This window comes from Chenopodium quinoa, unplaced genomic scaffold, assembly GCF_001683475.1.
Source record: "Chenopodium quinoa cultivar QQ74 unplaced genomic scaffold, ASM168347v1, whole genome shotgun sequence".
NCBI lineage: Eukaryota > Viridiplantae > Streptophyta > Magnoliopsida > Caryophyllales > Amaranthaceae > Chenopodium > Chenopodium quinoa.
Genome location: NW_018743074.1, coordinates 1310403 through 1332740, shown reverse-complemented (window position 1 = coordinate 1332740; position 22338 = coordinate 1310403). Strand labels below are relative to the sequence as shown.

The 22338-nt window shown below is 44.6% G+C and overlaps 2 protein-coding genes across 2 annotated transcripts; one reads left to right on the top strand and one right to left on the bottom strand.

Annotated features, from left to right (window-relative positions):
- The first annotated feature begins 15632 nt into the window (after positions 1 to 15632).
- On the top strand, positions 15633 to 19625 carry LOC110731619 (lysM domain receptor-like kinase 3). Its single transcript, XM_021911492.1, has 2 exons — positions 15633 to 18118; positions 19140 to 19625. Exon 1 carries the CDS (start codon positions 16129 to 16131, stop codon positions 17374 to 17376), a length of 1248 nt encoding a protein of 415 aa, XP_021767184.1. The 5' UTR covers positions 15633 to 16128; the 3' UTR covers positions 17377 to 18118; positions 19140 to 19625.
- A 96-nt stretch (positions 19626 to 19721) lies between these two features.
- LOC110731618 lies at positions 19722 to 21937 on the bottom strand. The gene is made up of 2 exons (XM_021911490.1): positions 20398 to 21937; positions 19722 to 20303 (listed from the first exon to the last, which is right to left on the bottom strand). Exons 1-2 carry the CDS (start codon positions 21544 to 21546, stop codon positions 19968 to 19970), a joined length of 1485 nt encoding a protein of 494 aa, XP_021767182.1. The 5' UTR covers positions 21547 to 21937; the 3' UTR covers positions 19722 to 19967.
- Between the last annotated feature and the right edge of the window lie 401 nt (positions 21938 to 22338).

Below are 22338 nucleotides of genomic sequence, written 5' to 3'. Positions count from 1 at the left end.
TCCAACAAATACAGCCCTGCAAAGCCCCGGGTCCGGACGGTATGCATGCAATTTTTTACCAGCGTTTTTGGCACATTATTGGTGATGATATTACGTTTGTTTGGGGTAAAAATACCCCGGCCACGTGGCCCTATGGCTGAGCGACACGTGGCACCCAGCCATTGGTCAGCAGGGCTCCAATCCCCTGCTGACACGTGTCCTAGAAACCCTAAATGGGGAACCAAGGCTCCCCACTATAAATAGAGGGAGAATCCTCATTAATGGGCATTCATAAATACATTCAACAAAATTGAATACACTTACACCAAAACCGAGCAATATTAATCGCGGAATTCTCCCATTACGCGAGAAGTAATTTCACTATTTTACGCACTATCTTCCTCCTGTACGTAACTGACTTGATCGTCGGAGGCGGAGCTCCAACCAACTGGAGTCTTCGTGGTTTTGCAGGTACAAGCGGCGAAGGGCATTCTTGGAATTGTAGCTCTCCCGCAGGACACATAAAAAAACCCCGAAACATTTGGCGCCGTCTGTGGGAGAGTACTTCTGAGATGACTTCTAATCCTGTACTACCGGATCAGGACAAGCGGCCGTCGGCCGAGCTTGAGGTCCAGACGGACCATGAAAGTGGTGATGATTACGGACTCGACACCTATGTGGCCCCAGACGGGTCCTTGAGAACAAAGCACACCCGTTCCAGGGATAAGAAGGAACGGGATAACATCCAAGCTGCTCCAGGCAACTCAGCCGGCAACCCGGTCGGAGCTGCTCAGGCGGTAGAAGGTTCTTCTCCCGTCACTAGGAACGAACTCATGACCTTCATGAATAGTTTCAAAGGCGAGATCCAGAACCTTATTCGGTCAGCTACTCCCAAGAAGAGTCAGCCGGCCAAGAAGCCTTCTTCTAACAAGAAGGCGATTAAAGACCGGGTCCCTACCCCTCATCCAAAGCCGAAGGAGGGGGAGGGCCTCAGGTTCGATCAAAACCGGCTCTGCTTCCCGCAAGCGGAACCCAGAAAACCCATCCGGCACTTGCAGCTGGATGGTTCAAAAAAGATATTCTCTGATGCCCGGACGTTTCTCCAAGAAAAGAGAAGTCTGGCGTCTACGTCGGCGTCTACGTCGACCTTTCCTGACAGTTTCCGTGACACCTCTAACAGGCGCACGGGAACAAGCCTAGGGAGTCAGACGGGCGAACCATCCGCCCGGTCTGGACCCCAAGTGATCCAGCCTGGTCTATTTGGTTCGCCAAATGGGCTGGGTGGATCCCCTTTTACCCAAACGGGTCCGTTTGGCAGAAATGTGCAGCAGCCGTTCCAGCTCATGGACTGGCAGCAGCGCCTGCTGAGCTTGGGAGAACAGCCCACGGCGTTCTCCCCTGAGATAACCCAGGCGACACAGCCGGCTAAGGTTAAAAACGTGTTGGTAGGGGCCTATGATGGTACCTCCAACCCAGAAGATCACCTAATGGCCTATTCCAACCTCATGTACCTACAGGGGTTGGATGATGCCATCTGGTGCCGATGCTTCCCGGCTACCCTGAAGGGCATTGCCCAACGGTGGTTTGGTAATTTACCAGCCGACTGCATCAACAGCTTCAAGACTTTGGCGTACTTATTTACCTCAAATTTCTCAATGAACATCCCTGCCAAAAAGACTAGCCTCGACCTAGGGGCAATACAGCAGGGTGACAGAGAAGGGCTCCGGTCCTATGTCAGGCGGTTCAATCTGATGAGAATTCAGATTCAAGGACTGTCTGACGAAGTTGCTTACACAGACTTCTTTAAGGGTCTGAAGGATGGTCAACCTTCAAGTTCGACCTCGTCCGGAAAAGGGTAGCCACCCTCCAAGAGGCGTTGATGGAAGCTGAAGCCTATATACAGGCGACGGAGCTTTGTGCTGTGAAGCAGCCGGCGGATTCCAAAAAATCCGACAGAAGAGACAGCCGGCAACAACAACAGCCGGCTAAAAAGGAAGAAAAGAAGAGAAAAGAGGTCTGGGCGGCAGACCGATCTGGTCAGCCGGCTCAGAAGCTCAGACGGAAATCTGAACCGTACGTCCCCAAGTACGAGTTCACAAAGAACTAATCCTCCATCCTCATGGAGATAAAGGACCGGATGTCTCTCGACAAACCGGCTGTGATGAAAAGCCCCGTAGACAGCCGGGACAAAAGCAAATACTACCAGTACCATGAGGATGTTGGCCATGACACTAATGGTTGCTATAGCCTCAGGCGGCTATTAGACCGTCTGGCTGATGAGGGGGCTCTAAAGTCTTATCTGCCCAAAGCCAAGGGTAGCACCCTGGCCAAGAAAGGGCAGGCGGCAAAAGCTGTTCTTGCCAATTCTGAAACGGATGAAGAGACCATCTTCACCATAGCAGGCGGCTTTGCCGGGGGGGGGGTCCCACTATTAGGGGCACCAAAGATAACATCAGGAAGCTGGTCAACTCAGTTGAGGAGAATCAGGCGTCGAAAGACACTTTTCCTGAGGTCCTTATTTCTGAAAAGGACCGGGGTAAGGTCAGGCGGCCTCACGATGACCCCATAGTCATCGAATGTAAAGTTGCCAATCAGAGGGTTGGCCGGATCCTAATAGATACCGGGAGCTCGTCTGACCTAATCAGCTATCAATGCTTGACCAAGCTCAAGTACAAATCCAGTAACATGCACCAGACGCTTCACCCGCTTGTTGGTTTTGGGGGAGGCGTAGCGCATCCGGTAGGAAGCATAGACCTTCTCATCCGGCTGGGTGAAAAGGGGGAAGGGCGCCATATGGTGGTAAAATTCTTGGTTGTAGAAGAACTTGTCGCCTACAACATGATTTTTGGCCGTTCGACCCTCAATGAGTCCAAGGCTGTCATCGTTCCTTCACTCATGCTTGTCAAATTTGAAAAGGACGATGGTACAGTCGGTTCCCTTAAGGGGGACTAGAGGACGGCTAGGGAGTGCTATCTCTCTGACGTCAGACCTACTATGGGGGCAGCCGGAGACGGCAAGCCCATAGATCTTGATAACTGTGATATAGCAGTCCCGGCTCCAAGGGCAGCCGGTAAGAAAAGAAAGGCATGCCAGACGGATCCTGTCAAGCAAGAAAAATAGCAATCACTAGCCGGGGAAAGGTCAGATGATCAACGACCTCAGCTGGCTGGTGACTGCATTGATGTCGTCTTAGACGACAGCCGTCCTGACAGAACTGTCAAGGTTGGGACGGTTGCTTATGAACGGTTGGGAGCAGACCTGCTCCAACTTCTAAAAGAATTCAAAGACATCTTTGCCTTTGAAGTAGAAGAGATGCCAGGCGTCAGCCCGGATCTAGCTGTCCACAAACTCGCCGTGGACCCTAAAAAGAAGTCGGTCAGGCAGAAAAAGAGGGATCACGGTGAAGAGAGTTCTCAGGCGGCAGCGGCTGAGGTCCAAAAACTGTTAGATGCTGGGTTCATCCGGCAATGCTACTACCCGGATTGGGTAGCAAATGTTATCCTCGTGAAAAAGTCGAATGGTACCTGGCGGATGTGTGTAGACTACACAGATCTGAACAGAGCATGCCCAAAGGACAGTTACCCGCTTCCAAGGATCGACAATCTGGTCGACTCTACAGCTGGTCATGCTCTGATGAGTTTCATGGATGCCTACTCAGGTTTCCATCAAATACCCCTATGGAAAAAAGATCAAGAAAAGACGGCCTTCGTCACTGATCAGGGGTTATTTTGTTACAAGGTGATGCCGTTTGGGTTAAAGAATGCACCGGCTACATTCCAGCGCATGATAAACACCGTCTTCATCAATCAGATTGGCAAGAATGTAGAGGCGTACATTGATGACATGATAGTCAAATCCAAGCTACAGACGGATCACCTACTAGACCTCCGAGAAACATTCACCACACTCAGGCGGCACCGGGTCTTGCTTAACCCAAGGAAGTGTGTATTTGGTGTTGAGTCTGGGAAGTTTCTCGGATTCTTGATCGACCAAAGGGGCATAGAGGCTAATCCGGAAAAAGCACAGGCGGTCATTGACACGCGTTCTCCCCGCACTGTAAAAGAAGCCTAGAAATTGACCGGTTGCCTGGCGACGTTGGGAAGATTTCTCAGCCGGTCAGGTGACAAGTGCCTCTATTTCTTCCAAGCCACCCGGAAGAGGTCTAGATTCGAGTGGGGTGAAGAGGCGGAAATGGCATTCCAGAAGCTAAAGCAACACTTGCATTCGTTGCCAAGGCTAGTGAGCCCCCTGCCCCGGGAGGTCCTCTATATGTATCTAGTCGTCTCTGATCATGCCCTTAGTGCCGTTCTCCTCGCTGAGAGAGACGGTAATCAGCTCCCGGTGTATTTCATCAGCCATGTACTTCAGAATGCTGAATTCCGGTACCCTGATGAGTGACATTTATGTTACCCTTAGGGGTAGTGTATTGGTCTCTTTTCTCCTGTTTTTCTTAGGTTTTCTACCTCTTTTCTCCTCTTATGGCTTCCTTTTATTTTATGGATGAAAAGTATGCTTATTTGCGCTTGTTTTGATAATATTTATGCATAATTTTATCATCCCCATGCTCTCGTGATCTTTGCTATCTTTTGCAGGTTCCATGACGGTCCTAAGCACGGTAGGAGGCCCCTTGGCCAAGTATGGAGGCATGGACAAAGACAAGAGGAGCAAAAGGGAAGAAGAGGAAGCAAGAAGAGGAAGTTCAAGAGGAGGTGTGGCCGAACCTCTAAGAGGTTCGGTCGAACCTAGGTGTGGTCAAACTTTTGAAAAGTTCGACCGAACCTCCAAGGCAGTTTCAACCAAGTTTTCAGCATGTTTACAGGAGGGGTCAAACCAGGAAAGTTCGACCAAACAAGGATCAGGGAGGTTCGACCGAACCTACCCTGAGTTCGGCCGAACCTACCCTGAGTCCGACCGAACCTACACAGAGTTCGGTCGGACCTTTTCCCGTTTCAGCTGACTTTTTGCGGAGCTTCCTAAGCAATTTTGTAAGGGGTATAAATAGATTTTTGTGCTCATTAAAAAAGGAGATTTTTTAGTTTAGAATAGTTTTTAGGTTAGTTTTAGGTTTTTAGAGAGAGAAACTCTCAAATTTTGGAGAGAGAAAGTGAGGAGCACAATGGTTTTCATGGATTTTGGATAATCAAAGGAGGAATTTGATGATTTGAAGATCTCCATTTTATATCAATGAGCATTTCTTACTCTCTTCTCTCTTTATGCTTTATTAATTGCTTTGTTAATCATGTTTGAGTAGATTTCCTTCTACTAGGTGTTGAGTGAAGCTTTGTTATGGTTAATTGAGTTATTTGAGATAAATTTGATGATAATTGTGTGATTAAATTGATTGAATTGATGATGGCATGTTGTTTGTTTTAGATTGGATTGATCTCCCAAGATAGCAAACTTAATTGCATGTTAGTTCTAGTTTGACAAGGGATTGTGAATTAGAATTTATATATTTGATTGCATTTTGGGTAAATTTCTTCTATGCACCTAGTCAATGAGGGATCTAGGCTAGGAATTTGAGAGATTGCTCTTGATGGTAATTAATTCCCATTTTAATTCTTTCTTTGCGTGATTGATTATCAAATCGATTTCCATTAACTTGTTAATTGTTCAAAGTGGATCTTTTCCCCTAGTAGACTTTATCATACCTTGTTCTTTATATGTGTTTTAGTGTAGTTGTAGTGTCCTTTATCCGTAAATCGACTTCGGCATAGCTTAGGCATTACATTAAGAACAATCTAGCATTACCGTTCCTTGTGGTTCGACTCCGAACTTACCACTAGACTTGTTTAGGGGTTAGTTTTAGGATTTATAAATTTATTTGATTGAGTGTGGAATGTGCGACCGTTCTAACGCCCGTCATACCCCATGATCGAAAATTTGGGTTGGCCCTGTTCGTCGCAGTTAAACGGTTGAAGCCCTACTTTTTGGCTCACCCGGTGATTGTATATACAGACCAGCCGCTCAAGCGCCCAATGACCACCATCGAGTCATCCGGCAGAATGATCAAGTGGGCTGTTGAAATACAAAGCCTTGAGATAACTTTTGAACCCAGGCGGGCAGTGAAAGGTCAGGCGTTTGCCGACTTCATTGTCAAAATGACTAGACCGGTGCAACTGGAAAATCCTGATCAGGTTTGGAAGTTATTCGTAGACGGTAGCTCTACAGTGAACAACTGTGGTGCAGGCATTATATGCCATTCTCCGGAGGGGGATAAGTTTGAATATGCACTACGGTTCCGGTTCCAAGCCTCAAATAATGAGGCAGAGTATGAAGCCCTGCTAGCCGGTATACGCATGTGTACGGCAGCAGGGGCAAGAAAAGTCAGCGCCTGCTCAGACTCTTAGTTGATCGTTAGTCAGTACAATGGTGACTACGAGGCCACCCATCCGGCCATGATCAAATATCTGCAGGCGGTCAGGGAAGAGGCCGTGTCGCTCGATGAATTTCATCTAAGTCAGGTGCCCCGGTCCGAGAGTAATCAGGCGGATGCCCTTTCCAAATTGGCATCATCCGCCTCCTGTGATGCGCCTAGGACGGTTTTTTGGGAAGTCATTGAGAAAAGAAGCATTGATCATGACCCCATAGGTATCCTGGACCGAAGTGCCACCTGGATGGACCCCATCCGGGATTACTTGGCAGACGGTACTTTACCGGATGACCCTTCTGAAGCAATGGCGCTCAAGAAGCGTGTTCTAAGCTTCGTTATGCATCATGGAGAACTTCTCTGGAAGGGATATCTACAGCCGTTTCTAAAGTGTGTAACCCCTGAAAGGGAAGAGAGGTTCTAGAGGATCTGCACGCGGGTTTTTGTGCCTCACACATAGGCGGAAGGTCCTTGGCAAGAAGAACCAGACGACAAGGTTACTTTTGGCCCACTCTTGAGGCAGACGCCATGGATTTGGTGAAACGGTGTGACAAATGCCAAAAGTTTGCCCAGTTGATACATCGACCGGCAACTGACCTGACAACCATCCATAGCCCGGTTCCGTTCGCAAAGTGGGGCATGGACATTCTGGGTTTGTATGCTCCTGCATCAGGCAGTCGCCGCTATATTTTGGTGGTAGTGGATTACTTCACTAAATGGGTTGAAGCAGAGGCGGTCAAAGGCATAAAAACAAAGGACGTGATCTCCTTCATTTGGAGAAATGTCATCACCCGGTTTGGGGTTCCAATGTCTATGGTCTTTGACAATGGACCCCAATTTGAAACGCCTGTCCTCAAGAGCTGGTTGGGGGACCAAGGAATCTCCCATTGTTTTGCATCCGTTGGTCGTCCTCAGGCAAGCGGGCAAGTTGAGGCCTTCAATAAGCTGATCTCAGACGGTATAAAGAAGAAGGTGAAAAGAGCCGGTGGACTATGGGCAGAGGAATTACCTCATGTCCTTTGGGACATCAGGACCACTGAAAAAGGGGCAACCGGTGAAACCCCATTTCTTATGACATATGGCACTGAGGCGGTGCTCCCCATTGGACATTATGAGCCAACACTTCGCATCATGTTATATGATGAGGCGGCCAAGTGGGAAGCCATGCGACTTGCACTGGATGCTCTCCCAGAGCGAAGGGGCAACGCAGCCTTGCGTCATGAGATTTACCGCTTGAGAATGACAAGAGCCTACAACAAGCGGGTTCACAAACGACCCTTGAAAGAAGGAGATTTTGTGCTTCGCAAAATGGAAGCAACCGGTAGGGCCAATGAGCAAGGCAAATTAACCCCTAACTGGGATGGACCCTACCGGATTTTTGAAGAAGTACGAGACGGCACATACCGCCTGGAAACCCCAGACGGTAGAAAGCTGCCTAGAACCTGGAATGTAGACAATCTTAAAAAGTACTACTTCTAGAAATTGTATAGCTTTTGTAGACTTCTGTATAATTAATGAGAAATATTTACTACATATCTTACATGCGCCATGTCTTGTGCTTAACACAAGCGGCCCCCTTTACCGGTTTTCCATGCGCCATGTCTTGTGCCCAACACAAGCGGCCCTGAAAACTAACGAATCAACCGGTGACACCCATTCGGGTGAATTCATCGAAGAGAACATCTCCCATTCGGGTGGAAAATTGTTCTAGTGATCAAAAATCAGGCAGTGCTACCCGCCTGAACGATCCATGGCACCAAGGAATCGTGGGCTAGCATCCCCAAACATGCAGCCGGCCCCCTCTTTGGACCAAGTACCACTAAAGGCTGATCTCAAAACAGACAGCCGGTACTTAAAGTGCCGCCTAATCGACTAAGAGAAGGCAGGCATCAAACATTGGGTTTAGGCCATAATCTATGAAGAGGTGTTCTTGCAAAAGCCCAACCGGCAAATTGACACCCTAAATCCTACAAAAAGGCCTTTCCTAAAAGCCTCAGCCGGCAAATCAGTAAAAACCGGCTGCTTTTTGTCCTTACGTTTTGTGCTATAGCATATGGATAGCTACCTAGCACCATCTTACCTATGCCAGCCACCTATCCAGGGGCAATTACCTACCCTAACCCCAATCAGTCATGCGGAAACACATTCATTCAAAAAGAAAAATTCGAAATTTAAAGCAGCAAAAAGGAAAAGGCAAATTCATTTAAAACCGGATCAACCGGTAGAAATGTAGCAGAATTAACCGGCACAGCCGGTGAAAATATTAAATTGTTTACAGAATAAACCGGCGCAGCCGGTGAAAATATCAGTATTCAAAATAAAAGACAACAGCAGAGTAAGCCGACCCTTCCGGCGCTATTACAAAATAATGCACGGCGCACAGGCCGGGAGGTCGTTGCTACTCTAGCTGCACAGTCACCCGGTCACCCTCCGCCTGGTTACCCTCCGAATGAGCAGGGTTGGTGGTAGGAACGAAGCCGGGAGCAACCTCATCCTCGACTGTCGCCTCAATAGCAGCCGCTTCTGCCTGCATTCGTTGGAACTCGACGTCCACCCATTTCTCATACGGTTCGGGCCCCGGCTTGCCCTCCTCCTCATCCAGAATGGCAAGGTCTGCGTATTTGTAGGCGAGCTCCCAAACGTTGTAGTTTGCACCCGGGTGGATGATGGAGAACGCCCTCTTCATACGGTTCTCGCAGTCCTGCTCATTCTCCTCAATGAGCCGGCTCTGATCAGCTTCAAGGGTGGCCTGGAAGTTGCGCTGAGCATCAGCAGCCTCCTTGACCAGGCAGTCATTCTCTAGCTGCAGCCGTTTGCTGCTCTTCTCCGCCTGGTCATGCCGCTTGAGGGGCTCCTCGTGCTTCTTGAGCTCATCTTCAGCATTATCTAGGGCCGCCTGGAGGTTGTCTATTTTTGTCTTTGACTCTTTGAGGGCGTTTTGGAGGGACTTGACCTTATCTGCCTGTTGCATGATTATAGCTTTAGTTTCTAAGTCATGCACAATCATGGAATAGTGGGCAACGTTATGTGCGTCATCCGCAGAACGTTTGGCTCTTCTTACCTCTTCCTGCTTGCGGATGTAGGCCTTCTTAAGCCCCTCCACGCGGAGCAGTGCCTGCAACAACAACACAGCCGGTATTAGTAGAAAAATCGGATGGGTATACTACAAATTGAATGCCGGGTGGGTACTCATTGACTTACATTGGCCAAGTCGACCATCACACGGTCGGCATTGAAGGTATTGATTCCAGGAATCGCCTCCTTCTCGTCCCGGGGGACGGCTTTTAGCATGGCCCGGGCGTATTGAGCAGCGTCCGACCAGCGTGGAGAATTATCTACACCAGAAACAGACGGTGAGAAAGCTGCGTATGCTCCGCCTACGGACAGCCGGCTGATCGGAGAATCTCCCGGCTGAGACGCGGAATATGACTTAACCCGCATGGGTAGGTCGAGCAACGTGAGGTTGAAGGGGTTTGTACCTTTTTGGGAAGCCCTTTGGCCTCCGGCAGAAGATGGACTGGTTGCGGTCCTTATTGGAGTGACCTCTTTCGAGGTCGTTTTAGTGTTAGACCCGCCTGGGGTCTTTATTGTTTTACCGCTGGTAGTAGCCCGGGCAGTAGAAGTAGTTCTCTGCACCTTAAGTGCAGGCTCTTCAACAGACGGCCGTGGCCGGATCTGTTTTTGCAGAGAGCGGGGAATAACACCCCCATCCTGAAACAAGACCACAAACGGTCAGGTGAATACATAGCTAAAACAGCATCAAAGCCAGCACATAAAGAAGGTCAGGCGGGCTAACCTTTTTAGCCGCCTGAGCGGCAAGCTTCTTCTCCAGATTCTCCTTGCGGATATCTGAAGCCTTTTTTGCGGGTGTCTTGGCGGTGGGCAGCATGTTTTTAGCTTCTTCTGCAAAATGAAAATACATCCGGTCAGAATCATGATAATTTTGCATTACAATCAAAAGAAAAAGGTCAGCTAGCATAAAATTAACCGGCTAGGGTTCGTAACCTTTGCTCTTAAACATGCTGCTAAGCCCACAGGCGGACAAGAAGCACTCGTCCTTAAAAAAATCGTGTTTGGGCACCCAGTTCTTGGGTACCCTTATTATTTCTCCGGTTGAGAGAGAGGAAGAGGTTAGCTCAAAAAATCCAGAGTCCAGAATGGCCTCCCTATCATTATCAGGAACTGGGGGCAGCCGACACTTCTGCCCCAAAAGCTCTGGTTTCCGGTTGTAGGTCCAGTACTCCTTGTTCTCCTCCTCAGATGGAGCTTTGACCAGGTAGAACCGGTTCTTCCAGTCCGACCACTTAGACGGCTTATCCAGGGTCATCATGTATTGAGGATGAGTCGTAAGGTGTACTAGGCTCTCCAGCCGCCTAGGCTCCGGCTCAAATAGTGCATATGGGCAAACGCCTACCAGCCGTGGTTGAGATCCTGCATCTCGCAGGCGGCGATGTACCCTAGAATGTTCACCCAAGAATTTGGGGTGAGTTGCCAAACGCCTAGGCCATATCCCCTAAGTATGGCCTTAATCGTATTGTGAAGGGGGAAGCGGACACCGGCTAGGAAAGCCGCTTCATAGCACCCAAACCAACTGTTAGCGTTGGGTTGGTCATCTTCCCATACAACCGTCCCGAACTCTTGGTAATAAAGTCTAGTAGGGAAGACCGCATGAGGGCCCGGTATTTGAGAGAGACGGCGATCATGAGAGGGTTGTTTCTACTTTGCCACGAAGGCCTCACCGCCTCCTCACTATCTTCAGACATGGTTAAGTAGCTGGAGCTACTGCTTTCTACGCGACCGTCATCAGAGCCGGATGGGGAGTTGGGACCCTCATTGGCAGTTCCTGGCTGCTCAGCCTCCTGAGCCGGAGAGGTCTCCTCGTTGTAGGAGCCTAGAATACTATCGCTTGGGGTGGCGGAGGTGCCGCCGGATGGTTCTCTAGCCGCCTCGTCTGGGCCTTGTCTCTCAGGCGATAACTCATTTGAGTCTCCGCTTCTGTAATTGGGGTCCATAGCTGTTCCCCTAATTCTGGCCATTGTGTCCTGCACAGACACAGAGTCGGTCGATACAGGCGTTGAAAAGGGGAAATTCCAAAGATCAGAGGCGGCAGATCTAGTTCTAGACTCAGCCGTACTAATTGACCGGCTGAGTTCACAACTATGTTCCGGGTATGGGTATAAAGGGTCCATCTACCTATGGGACTTATAAACAAAAATGCAAGGAAAAGACGCAAACGGAAATACATAGAAAAGCGAGAAGGAATAGAGACGGTACCTAGAGTAGAAGAGTGTTGAGACCTCAAGAAATTTCTTGGGGATGCTTGCGAAGACACAGACGCTTTGAAGACCGGCTGGGTTCTCTGGGGTACCCTCACGAAAAACTTTTGCTTGCTTGCTACCTTACAGGCGGTCTGAAAACCGGCTGCTCTAAAATTATCAAATCTCCGTTTGCCTTGAATTTCAAGTACCGGATGCTCTCAAATGCCGGATGCTCTCAAAATTCAAGAAAATTCACGAAGTTTGTAAATGAGCTCTCGTGTGCTTCTTCCCCTATTTATAGGGGTTGCCTCAGAAGGCGAAGGGACGCGACCCTTCCCCTTCTTCTTTTCCCTCCTCTTTCAGTTAGAATTTGAAGAGGTTTCGTTCAAAATTCAAAAAGAAAAAAAAAATGTAGCATGCGTCAGCTCTCTTCTCAGGTGCCACGTGGCACCTTGCCACGTCAGCACCTGAGAGGGGCAAATGTTTGGGGTAAAAATACCCCAGCCACGTGGCCCTATGGCTGAGCGACACGTGGCACCCAGCCATTGGTCAGCAGGGCTCCAATCCCCTGCTGACACGTGTCCTAGAAACCCTAAATGGGGAACCAAGGCTCCCCACTATAAATAGTGGGAGAATCCTCATTAATTGGCATTCATAAATACATTCAAGAAAATTGAATACACTTACACCAAAACCGAGCAATATTAATTGCGGAATTCTCCCATTACGCGAGAAGTAATTTCACTATTTTACGCACTATCTTCCTCCTGTACGTAACTGACTTGATCGTCGGAGGCGGAGCTCCAACCAACCGGAGTCTTCGTGGTTTTGCAGGTACAGGCGGCGAAGGACATTCTTGGAATTGTAACTCTCCCGCAGGACACATCAAAAAACCCCAAAACAACGTTATTTGTGAGTAAAATATTACATGGCACCCTTTCCCCCAGTCGTGTAAATAATACCAATATTGTGCTAATTCCAAAGGTAAACAAACCTACCACCACGGCCGAATATAGACCCATTGCACTTTGTAATGTTCTTTATAAGCTTGTATCAAAAGCAATTGTGATGAGACTAAAAAATATTCTCCCTGAAATTGTTTCGGAAAATCAGAGTGCTTTTGTCCCTGGCCGGCTAATTACAGACAATGCCTTAATTGCTCTCGAATTGTTCCATACTATGAAGACGAGGAGTAAGGGGAGGAAGGGTGTCATAGCTCTGAAACTTGATATGAGCAAAGCTTATGATCGGGTAGAATGGGGTTTTCTACGACGATTCCTACTTACTATGGGGTTTGATGGACGATGGGTAAACTTGGTGATGGAGTGCGTATCCTCGGTTTCCTACTCTTTTGTGATAAATGGAGAGGTTTGTGGTACGGTGACCCCTTCTAGAGGACTCCGGCAAGGAGATCCTCTATCATCGTACCTCTTTGTTTTGGTCGCTGATGTTTTCTCTAGTATGTTACAGAATAAAACCAGAGAGAGGAAAATTCATGGAGCAAAAGCAAGCCGAAAGGGGCCAGTTATATCCCATCTTATTTTCGCCGATGACAGCTTACTTTTTACCAGGGCAACTCGACAGGAATGCCAAGCGGTAGTTGATGTACTCAACCAATATGAACAGGCATCTGGACAGAAAATTAACTATAAAAAGTCGGAGGTGTCCTTTAGTACAGGAGTTGAAGCTGACCGAAGGAAAGAGTTGATGAGTATTCTTAACATGAGACAGGTTGACAGACATGAAAGATATCTGGGAATCCCTACACTTGTGGGACGGTCAAAGAAGGCTGTGTTTGGGGCTTTAGTTGACAAAATCTGGAAGAAATTACAGGGGTGGAAGGAAAAACTACTCTCCAAAGCAGGAAAAGAGATACTTCTCAAATCGGTAATCCAGGCAATCCCTACATATTTGATGGGGGTCTATAAGCTTCCGAGTTCTGTGATCACACACATTCAATCCGCCATGGCCAGATTTTGGTGGGGCTCATCAGAGGGGAACAGGAAAATTCACTGGAGAAACTGGAAATCCATGTGCACCTTAAAATGTTTAGGGGGCATGGGTTTCAGGGATTTGGCCGTGTTTAATGAGGCGCTACTAGGGAAACAAGCTTGGCGCCTTATCAGGGCTCCAAACTCTCTCCTTGAGCGAGTCTTCAAGGCAAAGTATTATCCTAACACTGATTTTCTTGACTCTTCTCTTGGTTTGGCAGGGAGTCACTCTTGGCGAAGCATATGGTCGGCAAAGGCCCTTGTTAAGGAAGGTGTGATTTGGAGGGTGGGCAATGGTCGAAACATAAACCTTTGGAGCGACCCTTGGATTGCTGACTCAGAGGGTCGTTTCCTATCAAGTACGGCTTCAGCAAACCTGCACAGGGTGTGTGACATTATTGACGAAGACAAAAGAGAATGGCGGGGGGATGTCATCGAAAGCTGTTTTAATGACAGAGATAAACGCAACATACTGGCTATTCCTATCAGCGAAACAGATCAAGAACATGAGTTATGTTGGGCTTTTTCAATGACTGGAATGTACACGGTCAAATCTGCTTATATGCTTGGCAAAGGTGGAGATTTTGACACTTTCCATCAAGCTTGGGTAGAGATTTGGAAAGCTAAGGTAACTCCCAAGGTGAAGCACTTCTTCTGGCGTCTCTGCTCAGGTACACTACCCACTCGAAGTTTACTCCTCCATAGGCATATGATTGATAATGCAATGTGCCCATGGTGTGGGTCTAGCCTGGAAACTGTGGAACACGCCTTTGTAGGCTGTCCCAGAGTCAAAGATCTGTAGGCTCTATGCGAATGTGATCAGATGGCAGATTGGAGTGCAACTCCTTCCTTTTGTGACTTGGTTGTAAGTTGGAAATTGCTTGATAAGAAGATAATACAATGGGGTATGTTCCTGGCTTGGTGTATATGGGGGGAAAGAAACCGCAAGGTTTTTGACAACAAAATAACACCAAATGAAATTATTACCCAGCGTGTACTTCGATATGTAGACGATTATGACAAATATAATGCTCGTGTCTACAAAACTATCTCGCCCCTTCCCACCCACAGCCCCAACAAATGGCTTGCTCCCCCAAACGATTTCGTTAAGATAAACACTGATGCATCTTTATCAGAGGAAGGTTGGGTTGGTTTGGGCATTGTTGCGAGAGATCACGAAGGGCATGTCATCTGGGCTGCAACTCGAAGGATGATGAAGGCTCACTGCCCCCCCGGAAATTGCGGAAGCTAAAGGGATCCTTAGAGCTCTAAAGCTAGCTGCCAGCCACAGAGATATCATTGTTGAATCCGATTACAAGCTAGTCATTGACCGTTTATCCAAAGGGGCTCGTTACTCAGTTGATCTTGACACAGTTTTGACCGATATATTTCATTTATGTACGTCTTTTAATGCTGTTATTTGGTCTCATGTAAAACAGGAGTGCAATAGTGTTGCTCATTCCTTAGCTAAGCTTGTTCCGTTTGGAGTTGAACAAATCTGGGAAAACTCTTGCCCTAGAGATGTCACTCCTTATGTACTCATGGACAACCTATCTATTTGATTAATGCAAGCTAGCTTTCTCTAAAAAAAAAAATAATAAATTATTATGCATATAATATGAGCAACACACGAATTTAACTACTACTAACGTACTTTAAAGTACACCACTCTTTATATTATATAGAGTACTGTAGCTCTTTTTAAATGCATTACTTTCCTTTTTTTTTACAATTAACTACTCATTTATAACTACTCCCTCAGTCTCAGAATTACTGATAGAGTTCCCATTTCGTTCGTCTTAAAAAAAAAAAAACTGACATGTTACTAAATATAGCATAGAATACTAATTAAAAAATTATTTCCTCTACTTTTCCATTCTTCCATGACCCACTAAAAAATTAAAAAAAAAATCATTTTATATTAAACAAATGTATTAAATGATCTTACTCAGAGTTTTCTTTAAACTATGTGCCCATCCCAACAACTCAACATCTCAGATAATCTTGGACGGAAGGAGTAATTCGTATGATTTTGTTCATCTCACATTGCCTTTTATTTTATTAAACTACTCGTACTAAACCTTTTTTCTTATTGTATTATTATTAATCTTTAAATCTCCAACATATTTCACTTAAACAATTTTTGACACATTTAATTTAATCCTTTAAAAATATTTCGTAAGATTTAAGTATCACTTGTATCAAAATAATCATCTTCTGTCATCCACTATTTAGTAAACCCTCAAAAATTAGGCCTCCAAACATTAATCAAACAAAACATGAGTCATCTCACAACCCCATGCTATAATTAGAAAGTTTCTTCCAAGTTTCCTTCTTTCTTTTGTCACAGGAATGTTTGACCAACTTCTCCTACTTTGTTCCTCTGTTTTTATTCAATCTTCAAACTTTCATGTATATTTTAATGTCAAAAATTCAATTCCATTCACCAAATCCCAAAATTTTCATACTACCCATTTTAAAATTTCATAATTCTGAAGCTTCATAAAATAAAATCCCCAGATTTTTATCTATGTGTTTCTCTATGTTCCGATCAAAATCTAAGAACTCTGAAATCATTAAACCCAGAAAATCTACCCAGAATTTTACCCCTTCTGATATTAATTCTCCTTCAAGCAGAAGCAGAAGCCAAAGTAAAAGCAGAAGCAATGAATTCAACTCAAAATCATCCTCAATTTCAAGCAAAAATTCATTATCTAGTCTCAAAGATTCACTCCCAGAAAATCCTCATATTTATGATCTTTCTGAAATTCGATCTGCTACCAAGAATTTTCTGCTAAAACCCTTTTCATCTTCATCTTCTTCAACCTCTTGGAAGTGTGTAATTAATAAGAAACAATCAGTTGTTACGCAGCGAAAACTTCGGCGACCCATTGATAATTCGGAGCTCCGACGAAAACTCTCTCTCCTCTGTAAGTCTCATCATGCTAGCTTGGTTAAGCTTAATGGAGCTTCTGTTAGTGGGAATTGTATTTATCTTGTTTATGAGTTTATTTCTGGTGCTAGTTTGAATGATTGTTTGAGAAACCCTAGAAACCCTAATTTTACTGTTTTGTCGAATTGGATTTCCCGTGTTCAAATTATTGCTGGGATTGCTGATGGGTTGGATTATATGCATAATTCTGCTGGATTTAAAAGTGGGTTTGTTCATAATCACATTAAAAGTAGCTCAATTGTTGTATCTGAGGAACCTGCTTTAGTTGCTAAGATTTGCCATTTTGGGACTGCCCAATTGTGTGGGGAGGTTCCTGAGGCAATCATGGAGGAAGATGATGAGACTTTGGATTTTCAGGTTCTTAAACGGGTGGGTAGCGCGGTGGGGAAGTTTGTGGGGACGAGAGGGTATATGTCGCCTGAGTTTCAGACAACAGGGATTCCCACGTTGAAGTCGGATGTTTTTGCTTTCGGGGTGGTGCTGTTAGAGATATTGTCTGGGGAAGAGCCTATGAAGGTTCATGTTGATTCAGACAAGGGCATTTTTCGGAAGGTTTCATTAATCGAAACAGCAAGAGAAGTGGTGGGGGATGGAGCTGGGAAATTGAGGCAGTGGATTGATAGGAGGTTGAGAGATTCGTATCCAGTTGAGGTGGCAGAGGGGTTAGCTCGGGTGGCATTAGGGTGTGTGCAAGAGGATCCTGGCAGAAGGCCAGATATGGGTCAAGTTGCCGGTTGGATATCTAAGTATTACTTGGAGTCTAAGATCTGGGCTCAGGGTATTGGTCTTCCTGATGGTATCACTGCTTCATTTGCTCCCCGATGATACTTATGGATTAATGTGATACTGAATCGAAATGTGCTGTTTTATAAGGAGAAGGCTCTTTGATGTCATATATAAGAAGTATTAGTGTGGTCTGAAGAAAATTACAGGGTATTTTTGTATATCTCATTTGTATTGGATGAATTCTTGTAAATTGGTGTGGAGAATAGTGTAGTGCATAATGATAATAGCATTATAAGATAGCTTGGTGAAACAATTTCTGTCAAGCTGGAAATCCTCATGACATTGTGAAGTCCCTCAAGGATGTACACCAGCAAATCATACTCTTTAACGGTGTGGAGCCATCACCGAGGCAGGATTGTGTACCTCTACTCTCTAGATTATGACAATTGCCTTAGATTGTTTTTCCTAAACAAGCTCATCCCCACGTGGACAAGGCGACATCCAAGATATAATTACATATGAAGCTTTTTTGGTTGTTCAGATCTGTTGATGTTGCATTGAATTTTTTTAACACAACTTCCAAGCAAGATATTTTTCTTGGGCATCTGTGATGACAGTGGCTAATATGGAGAGCATTAACCTCATGTGTCTCATGTGAAGAGCAAAGCAGATAAGTGTTATATTGTGTACACGATGATCTCAAGTCATTCACAGCGTGGATGCAATATAAGGTTTTGAATTTGTTCAAACTGACTAAAGAACATACTTTCCCCTGATCGCATCATCTTTTCGGAGTTCTTACTGCTGCTTGTCATGGGAGCGTTGTGGAACAGGGTTTGAGGTGCGAATTGAACACTTTTATTGTTGTTTATTTCTTTTTTGCATTGAATATATTCCGTAGCATCAATTTTTTGTGCAAGACCTTCATAGATCATAGGGACCTAATCTATCCATGCTCCTCAAAATGCTAAATCAAAGAGTTGAATGGAATAACAAAGTCAATATGAGTATTTTTCTTATGGTATAAATTAAAAAGTTATTATGCTGTTGCATTTCTGGTTTGTTTAGAAGTATAGCATTAAAGTGTAGTTGCGTAATAATCTGAGGGTCAAATTAGAATAGCTTGTGTTATCGATAGGCAAAACCTGCATACGTTTGAAACCTCTACCCTGCTAAAAGGTCGTGCCTCTTTAAAGGCATATGGATAATGTTGATATTGTAGTGCTTATGTGTGCCATGTGTGCTTATGTGTACGGTGTACCCTACCCTGCCCCTCTTAATATACTTACAGTGGAAAAATGATACTTCATAGTATGACTCCCAAGCTCCCAGGCCAAGAAAGAGCTCTTATCACTTAAGCTTCTTCAGTTTCTTTTTTTTTTTTTTTTTTGGGTGAAAAGGATCTTCAGTTTCTACTATTGCTGATTTTGTAATTAATCTTTCTATAACTCAAATGGTAATTGTTCTTCAAGATTGAAAGTACTGTGGTTAGCAGCTGAGATCAGGGACTAGAATAGGTCTTTTAATGTCCCCATCGTTCGGTAGGTTAGTCCACAAAGAACTTAGTTGGTATTGACTTCATATAAGAGCTTATTGCGTCCTGGACTCTCTTTGGATTCTGCTGCCTCTTATTTAGCCCCTTTTTAAAGAATTTTCTGATATCTTTGTTGCTTACAAAGCATATCAAAGGCAAATGCGTAATATTATGTACATAAAGTTGACCATTTCCTAAATATATTACTTGTATTATATTTGTCCTTTTATAGAGGATTTTCCTATGGCCATTAGGAAGCTGTTGTGGATGATAACCTGATACCTTATCTGGAGTTTGGTTATTTATGATTTCTTTAACCCCTTTACAGGAAAAATGTAAGCATTTGAAGTTCCAACTGAGTATGGCATCACATCAAATGAGAAGAACTTAACCTATGTAGCTGACCTCCTCCGTTACCAGAGTTCGTTAGGACTTCAAGCTTCTGGAATAATGCTATAGTTACCCGATTTAAGTTCGAACCAGACTGGGTGAGATTTTATCTGATAATAACTAGATTGTTCATCTAAGGAGTGTGGTTTAAGTTGGGACGAGACATGGTAATGGCTAACTGGATCATTCACGATGGCAAGATGTTTGGAGTCTGGTTTTAGTTGGTTTAAGATCCTCTCTGGCATTTGGATCAAAAAAAATTTCACGGACATAAAAGGAGTATTGGAAGTACAATTTTTCTTACATTATACGAGTACTGCACAATTTTTTATTTCTAGCAATTTTTAGGATTCTTATCTGAAGCTAAATGTACAGACTGACATCTTTTATTTCATACTATAATAAGATGCTCTTTTGATATAAACTGCTTCATTCATTTTTGTCATTTTTAGAAATAATCAGTTGATAACAGAGGATGTAAGATTGCTATTCGTACTTTCACTTCAATTTTAAATATCAATCCTGAAAAGTTTACTGCATTACAATCCCAAGAACAAGTGTTATTCTACACAAACTACTACATTAAGTTTGTTAGAGTTTATAAATCAAACAACATCATACATTCCTGATCCTTGAATTAAAACCATCTACGAAGTACAAAGTAATGACACATATATATGGACATCCTCCAAGTCACAGCTACCAGAAAGTTACTTGACTAACTTAAGCTAAAGCTATGCATACTTCATTCATTAGGAAAGAAAATTCAACAGCTGTTTGCGCGAAGGCGCTGGCTAAGATAAACAAGATGCCAAGTGAGACCCATTAAAGTCATGATATTCAAGAAAGATGACAATGAGTTGAGTTTCTTCAGTCTGTCATTTAGTTCTGCAAGCTTGGTCTTGGCTTTATCCTGTTCAGATCTTGAGGTTTTTGATGGTGCAGTCTTTGTCGTGCCAATCGTGGTTGTAGTCGTGGCGGTGGTGGTTGGAGTGGCACCAGCGGAATCACTTACCACAGTGTCTATCACTCTTGTAGGCGTACTAACGCGGTCTCTTCCCCTCCCTTCCTCTTTATCTAGCTTCATCCTTTCAAACATCGCCTGCACAATCAAATCATATACATCAAATTCACATTACAAACAATTAAGACATGTAATGGAAACGAAGAGACCAAGTGAGATTAAGAAGTGTTACCTTGGTAGCACGAGGCTCCAAGAACAGCAAATTGCCCAAAACAAACAGCAAAGAAGACATAAGATTATAAGCCTGAAGCATATGAGCCTTATTCTTAAACATGTTACCCTGATGCCCTAGCAAATGTCCTAGCAATGCCAACCCAATACTCCCAACCATTGCCTTAAAATAAACTGGATAAATCTTACTTTGAACCATCCCAAACTGTTGTCTTGGCAAAACTCCTGCTAATACATGACTATTTATAAATGTCACCCAAATTGCCATTCCATATGCAGTTGCTATCCCTAGTAACTCACTCACACCCACCAATGTACTCATTGTTTCCTTCACTAGAACATACCCAACTCCATTAACATACCTTATTACATCAAACACCACTTCCTTCCCTCGCTTCGAGATATCGATAAACTCTTCCTTCCCCTTCTTGCTCTGCTCCTTAATCTTCTCCCCTGTTTCTTCCACCATTTCTTCTGTTTTCCCCTTCACTTTCTCTGCCTTTTCTCTCACATTTTCCCCTGTTTCTCTCATTTTCTCCCCTGTTTCCCTCACTTTCTCCCCTGCTTTATCCCTCACTCTCTCAGCAGTCTCCCCAGCACTTCTCGCCTTCGCTTTCACATCATCTCGAACACCCTCCGCAGTCTCCTCCGCTTTACGCCCCGCCTTAGAGGCGAAACCCTTGGCTTTATCCACCACATCCTCCACAACTTCCTCCACCACCTCCTCGGCCTCGGCAGCCTTCTCCTTCGTCTTACCCCAAACCCCAGCAATCTTATGCTTACACTTCCCATAAGCATCACATATAAGCTCCCTGGGCCGAGCCCCATGCGGCCCGGTCTGGCCCGTTACCACATCATGGGCCTTCCCCTTCACATCTTGGGCCACTCCCGCCACCGATGCCGCAGCCCTGGATATCTGCTCATCAACCGGGCCCGGGCCCGGGTCTTTGGCATGTTCTTGGGATGATTTGATTAAAACCTTAGTGTTACCGTCACCGACGTCGTCGCCGTACTCAACAACAACCGCTCTGTGGCCACCCTTGACGATGACTTGGTCGCCTTTACCGCCATTGTTTTGTGGGTTTGGAGAGAATAATCCAGAAACTACAATTGAAGTTGCAATCAAACTTATGGCAATCAAATTCATCATTTTTGCAGGGTTTTTTTTTTTCACTCTTTTTTTTCTCTGTTTCAGTGTTACTGTTATTGTTTACAAAGCGGTTGGCTTAATCCGGGTTTTTAATTGGGTTTCAGAGTTACGGTTCGTCGGTAAGATTTACTGAATGACGCGTGGCGTTCAGGGGGTCTTAAGAAGTGCCACGTACTGAAGTACGTGTGAGTTCTTTTCTTTTACTTTCTTTCTTTTTTTTGTTTTTGGTATTTCGTATCAATCCTTTCACAAAGAATAAAAAATTAAAAAAATAAAAATAGCCATTTTGAGGATGGGGCTTTCTTTGGGAATTTTCATTGGAGTTAGTGTTGGGTTGTGTTTCAAAATATGACCCAATGTTGTAAAATAGTGTCGGTTCATTATCACTAAGTAACCAATATATATATATATATATATATATATATATATATGGGAGGGATCCGGTAAGAACCCCTCCTTATATAAAAACCCTACTTATATAAGAACCAATCTCAACCGTAGGATTATGTAATTTTGGACGGTTAAGATTAAAACAAGTACCCTTCCTCAAACACCTAACCCACCGTCCAAAATTTTCTCTCTCCTCAAACTTTCAAACCTATTGTCTTTCTCTCTCCTCAAATCCCAAATTCGAACACAAATTCTTGCAATTTTTTGTTCAAATTTTACATAAACAACCTAAATTGCTCAAATTAGGTACGTTCTTTTTTCGATTTTGTTCAAGTAGATTTTTCGATTTTGTTTTTTTCGATTTTATTTTTTGCGATTTTTATGATTTGATTTTTGCGATGT